Below are 9471 nucleotides of genomic sequence, written 5' to 3' on the forward strand. Positions count from 1 at the left end.
ATTGTCTAGTTTACCAGCTAGCAGCTCACATAGCACACATACCAAACTGAAAGCGGAACTATCCACTTTATCTGAAATGCTAAACCAGTAAATAAGTCTGGCAGAGTCCTCATATGTAAACATGTAAACTGAGATAGACACGCTTTTGTAAGTGCTGTTTCCCTGCCTGTGACATATACATGAAACAGAATTTGTTTGATAACGTATTTCCCACTCTAGATGAAGACAAAGAACAAATACATAGGACACCAAGCTCCCTGCAGTTAAACAATCCCATTAATGACTAAATTTTCAGGCTCGAATGCCAAAGCAGGCATCTGAGTTGACTTTGGCAATTAAATATGCATTATGGCCCTTACCTGCATTTTTCGAATTCCTACACATTAAAACATATTTTAGGGCTAAAATAATTTCCTTGTGACACTCTCTCTGCCAGTGCCTGTTCACCTAACAATACAGGAAGAAAGAAAATGAGACCATACAGCGGTAACGAAAGCAATGAAATGGAAAAGCAAGACTGAAATAGCTTTATCTGCAAAAAAACCCAAAAGACAACAGGACTGTACCACTAAACTTTAAGTCTGCGCATAGGCAACTCAAACTCCTGAAATAATGTAATAAATTATTAGAATAGGGAATACCTGTTTGTCTGTACCCTGCTCAGACTTACAAACTATTTTAAGGGAGTATTTTCACAAGATAAATAAGTCAGCTTTGCTTTTTACAGTCCCTTACTTCATTTGGGAACTGTGGAGTGGATAATATGCCTAACTCGTCCTCTGGTGAAAGGGAGAAGTACCAGTGGGTACTACCAGGCTGCTCCTCATACATTAGTTCATTCTTCCCATTTGTCCTTCCAAATAAAATCACCATCCAACAACTCTGATTAATGAATTTTCAGCTATTTTTTAATCCTTCCCAGCTTCTCATTACAGCTTACCCCTTCCCTTCCAGTATCACGGTCATTAATTCAGGCAATCTTTCCATTTTGTATTTGAGTTTCTTACCCTACCTCTGTTGCTATTTTACATATCCACCCATACAGTACATATATCTTAAGCCTGGCTTTACCTCTCTGCAATGTTACATTCTCATTGAGTTCACAGAAGACATAGATCTACTGCTGTTGTTGCCATTGCTTCTCTGAGGCCCTCTCTCCCCTAGAGGTTCCATCTACAGAGAATTAGGCACAGAGAAGTTTGAAGTGCAGTGATAAAGAGGGGAAAAAAAACCCTAACCCAGCTCTTACAATATGTATTGAGTTCTGTCAGTTTGCAATCTATTTACCTTAGTCAAATTTTGCTTTTGATACTGTGAAAGTTTTTCTTAAATAAGAGGCACAGGCTGGGCCATATTTGCTGCATTTGTAATGTTTGATCACAAGAACTGTTGGTTGGCATCTTAGGATAAAAAATTTGCAGCTATCACTCCCTTCAGCTAGAATCATGTGTTCATTTCTGAATGAAAAACATGGCTGGCAATCTGCATAGAGTTGATAGATTTGTGTTAACTTTTTTTTTTTTTTAATTTCCAGTCATGTCTCTGCTGTTGCTGCTCCCAATCTAAGAGTCTAGTGACTTCAGTGCCCATGAATGGAACAAGCATTCAGTGGAAAAATCAAGAACTAAACAATCACAATACAGATCGAAGCAGCCACAAAGACAGCATAAACTGAAAATTAAGGACTCTGATACCACTTCAGAATCAAACAGGAAAAAAAGTCACAACAAAGCTATTTCAACAGGAAGCCCAGTGACTGCTCCATAATCAGTTCAGACATGTGCACCCTTGTACCTAATTCTAGAGGTGACTGAGTAGATTGACTGACTATAATTTTGATGTTCTGTGAACTGAGATCCACTGGATGGTAATTCTCTCTGAAAATTATTATTGATGTGATTATGACACCAAAAAACTGACTTGAACTACACAGGTGGTTTGCTCTTCTGAACCAAGCAGGAACTGTCCAGTGTCTGTGACTGGTACAATACAATCTTTTTACCTGATTGTCACCTACAATTAATCATTCCGGAATTCTTCAGAAGATATCAAAATGGAATCTGTCTGTCGCTATATTTTCTCTCTGCCCATTTGTCTTTTAACTTTTATTTGTGTGGTGGGTATGTTCCATGTACTGATGTTTTGCATGTCGTCGTTGGTGTTTTTCAGGTTTATGTTGGAAAATGTTTTGGTCCACACCAGTATTTTATTTACTTATGTTACAATGGGTCAAGACAATAGCTGGGCAGTTCACATTTGTAGCACTTCGGTACTCAAAAATAGGAAGAGACCATTTAAAGTAGCATCAACATTTGGCACTTAAGCACAGATTAATACCAAAAAAAGAGGTATTAATAATGCAGTACTATACTGTGTTATTTATTCTAATGCTCTGTACAAAATAAACATAATAAACATAATCTGTATCAGCAAAAAGAATGAAAGATGCCCAAAGAGGGGCACCTTACAATATGTTTTAATTAACCTGCCATGTGTAATTCCTAAGCTATATGAACCTATTAATCTATTTAGACTATAGCTGCATTAAATCTAAGTCAAAATGAGTGTCAGTGGAACACAGTGAAACATTATTAAAGCTGTCCAAAGAGTTCTGAGAATATGGTTATGACCATAGCAACTATGCACAACACTACTTACCCATTGTGAACATGAAGTTACAGTCATAGTGAATACAGAACGGTGGAAGTTCTTAACAGTTGGATGTGCACAAGGATATTTTGTGCGTTATGCTTACAAAGTTCTTCGTCTTACTCTCACAACGTTCAAAGATTTTAATGGGGTTTGATAGTTTACTAGAATTGTTAACCATACAAATGCTATGAATAATATATAGAAAATATTGCTTACATACATGTAAACTGGTGATTTACTTATTATTTCCATCCCTTACGGTTACATGGCAAGAGATTCCTTGTTTGGCTATAAAAATTTCTAATAGGTAGCCTTTAATTAAAGAGTGGAATTAAATAGTGTGGTGTCATATATAATATGCCTCATGCTAGGAAATTTATAGCATCTGTTGTGCCAGGCTAAGAAATAGTAATTAAAATTCCACAAAATTTTAAACATCCATTACATTTGAAGTGAAAGATATAATCCTGCACATTTTTATTTACGAGGTCAAAATGCTAGTGCCTACAGTGACTTCTGCTGCACAAGTTTCCCAAATGTTTACATTCACGCAAATCTTCTAAAGTATATTTTAAAAAATTCTTTAAATTGGTTTATGTATTTTTGTGTGCTTTTGTCTCTGTGACATATATGCGTGTATAAATACATACAAATTTATGTTCATATGTTACAAACCTAAATACAGTCTTCTGACAGTGCTCTGTAGTAGTGCCTAAGAGCATGGTATTGAATGAGACTTGGCTGAATTTTATTCAAAACATTTCATCCTCAAACTGTATCAAAAATCATAGTAAATGAGTAACAACACTTTCCATTGAGAAGGTTGAATTACTGAATCTCTTTACATCATGACACCTTCACTGGTCCTTTGACAGAAAGTATTGAGCAGATGATAAAGGTAAACAGAAAACAGACATGAGGAATGCATTTAAAGTTGTAAATTTCCCCTTCTTTATTTCACGGCAGGAAAAAGCTTTGTGCACATTTCCCTCTTCCGTTTCTGACGGTTAGATGAACCAAAAAATTCCTACTATAGCCACAAATCAACAACCTGATTGTTCAGAGACAATCTTTTCTACCTGTCTACATAAGCCAGTAAGCTGTAGAGACAAGCCAGGACAGAAACTCCAGGACTCTTGCCTTCTACATTAACAAACATCTCCCTGCAAAAGTTTCAGACCATGAAATGGACCACTTTTAGGCTTTACGGGCACTGATACCAACCACAAATCATGAAAAGCTAACGGTTTTCCTTCCAGCATTAACACTTCAAACATCTATTGCTTTCAAAGCAATAGTTGTTTCTATTATGTGGCAAAGATATATGCACTTGCACACACAAAGCATACTTTAACCCAGTTCAGCCTAGATGGAGAAAACATTTTCCTACTCCCAAAAGAGCTGTCTGACCTTAGCAGCAGCATTATAAAATACAAAACTTTTTAACTTAAGAAGTATCTAACAGATGTGAGAGGTGTTTTTTCAGAATGCTTTAGAATGATTTTTGGTAGGTTACTTAAGGATCCAAGCCTGTAAAAACTAATTGGTGATCCTCAGTCCAGCTCCTCCAGCCAGCAGGACAGACAGAGCCTAAAGAGCAGTGACAAGCAAGGTCTTTGCACACCTCAGCCTCTTTTTTGCTATGCATCCTCTTTTGTATTTTCACTACTGCTGCTGCTCCCACTCACAAACCAGTCATATGGACAAAGGGTGATACAATGTGCCAATTATGGTGAGGGGGAAACTGTTTCTGTAAAACTTACTAAAGTACTTACTTTTTAATTCTCTATTTTTCCCACTGATAATGCTAAATATTCTTCCTAGTATTGTACCTACCCTCAAGTCTGAAAAAGTTACCCTTCCAAACGACCAACAAGTGTCTTTCACCATTCTGAAACTCAACCATATTTAATTTTAACCTTTCCTTTTCTGGACAAGTTCTGCAAAAAGGTGTTCTGGCATTTCGCTTTGTGCATCAAAACCAGTGTATGTTTAGTCGGGATTTTCTCTGTTGTTGCAAGGAAGCTGCCTTCTGTTTTACATCAGAACGACTTTCCACAAGTATCCTTCCATCCTCCTTTTATAGATGTTTTTATGTCTGCTGTTTGCATTCCTCTCAACTGAACCAAGCCTAGCTTTTCTTTGCAGCTGACAGGATCTCTATTCCACAAGTTTCAGATTAATTTCTTACACTTTCTGTAACATCTGTTCATCATAATCAAAATCCATTTAACTATCACAATAATCTTCTTTGTGGACTTCACAATTCCCAACTTTTTTCAGTCCAATCAGTGTAAAATTTCGTTGACTGCTTCCTTTTATATACAGTCTCACATCTCAGCTTCAAACACTTTGCAGTTTTTAGATTTTAGAATCCAGTTATTCTCCTTGTTTCCAATATGCTTTTTTTTTTTCAAACTACCTCACTAAACATTTCCTCTTAAGTATATTTATACTTGCTTCAAAGATACAGCATAGGTTTTCACTTATATTTACATTTGTATGTATTTACATATGAAACTCTGTGCTTCAGACCTGATTCAGCCAACTCCTGTGCTTTGGGAAAAAGTGCCCATGTAGTAGTTCATCATAAATCTCACCTGACAGAACTGTTAGCTTCATTCTGTGAAAGGAAGCTTATGCAACCCTCATGGCTGAATATGTTTATTTTTGCTTTTAATACAGTCAGTTTCACGTGTTTACCTGTCTGTCCCTCCATCTTTCAAACACATCTATGAACACCCTACCCAATTTCAACAAATTTTACAGGACAGAATTATTATCATTATGAAGTTACAGAATATTTCACAAAAAAACTGCAGGATGGGTAGAAGAACAAGATCCTACTTGTGCTCTATGCAGAAAATTGCTGAAAAAATTTGTATGTACTCAGCAAATTCATACGATAGATGTTATGACCATTACTGGTGCAGAAAAAGCTTTGATCAGAGCTCGCAACTTATAAGACATCTGAGAATGAAACCACAACACAAATTCTTGGAAACCAGTATTTGTAAGTTCCATTGCTTGTGGAATTACTTGCTTTTTTGCTGTTTCATCATTTACATATTTACCACAATTTTGATACTATATCATTTGATTCAGTGAAGCCTTATGGGTTTCAGTTTGTGAGAAGACATGGTACCAATACAAATTCTGCTGCATTTGTACGAATAGATTTCTGCTCAAATGTCCCTGAGGCAAAGCATGCATTTCCATTAGAAGAAACACACTCAGACTGCAGGCTAACATTGCCTTGCAAAACTTCTTCCAGAAAATCAGTTGAGCAAAGCTTGGCTCAGCAAAGTATTCCTAATTTACACTCCTCACCCTTTCAAAGACTAAATAAAGGAAATTATGACCAAAATCAGATCAAGAGAAGACACATAAAAAGTTTACAAAACAGAAGAAATTCCCAAGTTGCATATGAAAAAAAAAAACCCAACCAAAACAAGGCATATTTAAAATGTGGCTCTGTAAGAAGCACAGCTTATCGTTAGTCCAAGTGCAGGAAAGGAAGATAAGAACTAAATAAAAAAATGTAGGTCATCTCCAGTTTCTCTAAAGGAAGATGAAGTTAATTGACCTCCAGTATCTCATCTAGAATCACCTCTTCCTCTGTGCAGATACCACTGCTGCTGAAATGAACTGTTGCGTGAGTCAGTTTTGCCATCTCATCAGTTACAGTAGCTTATTATTACAATAAAGCTAAACATAATAAGTGTTACAGGAATGAAAAAATAATTTATTCCGTTCTTCAGAAGCACTCTGCCCACATTTCTCAGAGTAACTGAGTATCTGCAAACTGCTCTGATTTGGAAATCCTTGGTGCATCTCAGAATAAGGCCCTTACTTTAATCTCAGGCTGTCTTAGTCCTTGGGAGTAAAAAGACTGAGTCTACAAGTTCCTGAATCAAGCATCCAAAATGATTAATGAGAAGCATTTCTAAGCCATCCAAGAGAACATACATTCTGCTATATATTTGAAACATAGGTTAGAAATCCATCATTACTAGACACCACTGTGCCATCCTGTAGCCACACTTCATACTTATTGAAATCTGTGTGTCTAAAGTTTTTGCATCTTTTCTCCTCCAAAATTGTTGTCCAGTGGCCTCCATGGTATTGCCTCAGCATAAAGTATACATTTGGATTAGCTTTCTTTCAATATCTACACAGTACTAACCAAGCATTCATCTCCAGACACATGGTATATGTTAATACAGAAGCACAATTAATTCACACTACCAGAAAAGTCATAAATTTTTAGGGTGAGGGTTTAAACAGAAAATTAACATAGTATTCTTGGGACAAATGAAAACTACAGTTCAGTACTACTAGTGGAAAATATATTGATTTTTTAAACAGAAAAAAAAAGAAACTATATCACTTTTGCTAATTCAACCAGAATTAAAATAATAATTAGAAGAGTAGATGTTTACATGAATAATGAGAAAGTCCACAGTTACATAAGCTGGAACAAACTGCTGTAAGGGCTATAAATCTTTATGCTCCAGTATATAAAATAGGTCTACATTCTGGGGATTAGGAAGATGTAACCATCCAATGCAAGATTCTTTGATTTCCCTGCAATGTTTCTTTAAAGTATAAGTTCTAAGAGACACCTCAACCTCAGAGATAATTGTGATGAAAGGGAGATGCCTTAATGAGTGTTAATTAACATTGCCTTCTTGCACTTCAAAAAAGTCTTTGGCTAATATTTTTTTGTAATATCTAGCATCTTCTGGGTTTTCTGTATCATTTGTATCACAAATGAACTGCAACAACTCCAATGCCAAGGACTTCCCCAAAATCAAGGAACAAAATGTTGAATTATTTCCTTTTTATGATTATTTGTATATATGAGAATTTGCTTGCACAGAACTTTAACAAGTGGTTGTTCTTCCATATAAAGTGCATTTGTATATAACTCCCCCAACTTCTCTTCCATTTACTTGAAAAATGTGAGCCATTTAGGGAGAAAGCAGAACAAAAATACAGTGTAATTTAATTTAACTATGGGCACTTCCATACCACATATGACTGTACGCTATGATAACCAAGGATGTGAATAGCCCATTGGGCAATCAAATACTGAAATGTTTTAACATAAAAGCACTTGTTGAGAAATAGGAAAGTATGAATACATTCAGAACAATCACAGTTTGTTTCAATATTCAGTATTCTAGAAAAGAGACTAGCACAGTAATAAATTTGAAAATTGGGTAAGTTCAGTTGATGACAAATACAAGAATTTGGCCTGGACACCCAAATTTGTTTAAGTTTATGTTTGAAATACCACTGGGATAAAGGCATGAAGTTAATCTACAAAGAAAATTATTGGTACAACTTTAGTATAAAAAAGCAGCTAAAGAAAGACCAATTTCTAAGATTTCAAAAATTTTCAGACTAGAAGTGGTCTTACATATGAACTTTATCCCAGTTCTGTGTTTTGTAACTGATTTGTGTTTCCAGTTAAGGACTTTTATACACTTTATCAATTTTGGTTTATTTTATTTTTTATGATCTGCTTGGAAAGTATGAAAATGCATCAAGACTTAGCCAGTCTAGCTTTACTTACCCAAGATTATCATTTGCTCACACAAGAATTGAATGCATCTGCACTAATAGAAATAATTATAACGATGGCTGTTATTTTATTTGCCAGCTGAAGATATTACCTCAGCCAAAGTTAAAACCAGCCACTAAAGTAATTTCAAGTTTCAAGCAGTAACTTGGAATAAAATGCTGAACCTACTGAAGTAAATGATAAAGTTGCCACTGACTTCAGTAGGACTGGGATTTCAGTCAGAATGTATGATGAAGCCCCATCAGCACGGTAACTGTGGCAATGTGTCTGAGTCCATTAGAGCTAAGCAGGACAGAAGTAAAAGGCTCTGTAAAGCTTGCATGAATAATTGCAAAATTTTCATCGCATGTGCTCAGGTGGAAAAAGCCGCTTTGGCACACTTTTCCTCCCATAAAATTAGCTTAATAAAGGAACTCAGAGGTAACAGGGTTCTCCTCTCACATCACTCCACCAACAGGTGGCCAGAAGAGGAGAACATGAAGATTGTCTACTTGCAGTAGTAGTACTCATATTCTAAAAATCCAGAGTGTTGTCCTGATCCTGTCCTTCTCCAAGATGCAACTCTTACTTATACAAGTTATTGCAGAGCTATCAATAGAATGATTCATGCCAATGCACTTATTGCATGTGTCCTCCTCCCTGTTCAGGCACATATTGGAAATGTACAGTTAGCTGGAATATCCCAACATTACGTATCCCTGACATGCCTACTGCAATTATGCAGATCAGTTTTACTGAATCAATTCTGGTCTACACTGAAATTGATGTAGACATATTATGAGCACATATCTCTCAGAAATAAAGCAATCCTATGTCAGAGGAATCTCAGGATCAATATTTATTACTGCAGGGGATGTAGTATGCTGCATTCCTGAAGAAGTTGCTACACACAAGAGAAAAGCATCTTGGGGGGGTGAGGGGTGATTGTTACCCTGCTGAGTACCCTGAAAACCCTTACGAATCTCCTGACATACAGAACTCTGGGATATGCCACCTTTCAGAAAATTTCATCTTCTGAAGTTGATTACATATTTAGCTGTTCTAGGGAAGTATTTTCTAGGCTTTGGGAAAACACGGTTTGCACTAACTAAACACTGCATAAGAACATGTACAGTCATTCCCACTTTGCAATTTTTGCCACGGATATGTGATTTCATAAATGTTGTTCAGTATGCAGATAAAATAATCAAGTAAAATAATATGGAAAATGTATTACATGAAAAAGAATT

General features: G+C 36.1%; 1 protein-coding gene across 1 annotated transcript in view; it reads left to right on the forward strand.

Moving 5' to 3' along the window:
* Positions 1-3383, forward strand: part of EDNRA (endothelin receptor type A) — a 35066-nt gene extending 31683 nt beyond the window's left edge. The window contains exon 8 of the mRNA XM_064450299.1: positions 1535-3383. Within this exon, the coding sequence (XP_064306369.1) occupies positions 1535-1675 (141 nt within the window). The 3' untranslated portion in view covers positions 1676-3383. The remainder of the gene's footprint in view (positions 1-1534) is intronic.
* Positions 3384-9471: the final 6088 nt, after the last annotated feature.

Source organism: Phalacrocorax carbo, chromosome 4 (genome assembly GCF_963921805.1).
Source record: "Phalacrocorax carbo chromosome 4, bPhaCar2.1, whole genome shotgun sequence".
Lineage (NCBI taxonomy): Eukaryota > Metazoa > Chordata > Aves > Suliformes > Phalacrocoracidae > Phalacrocorax > Phalacrocorax carbo.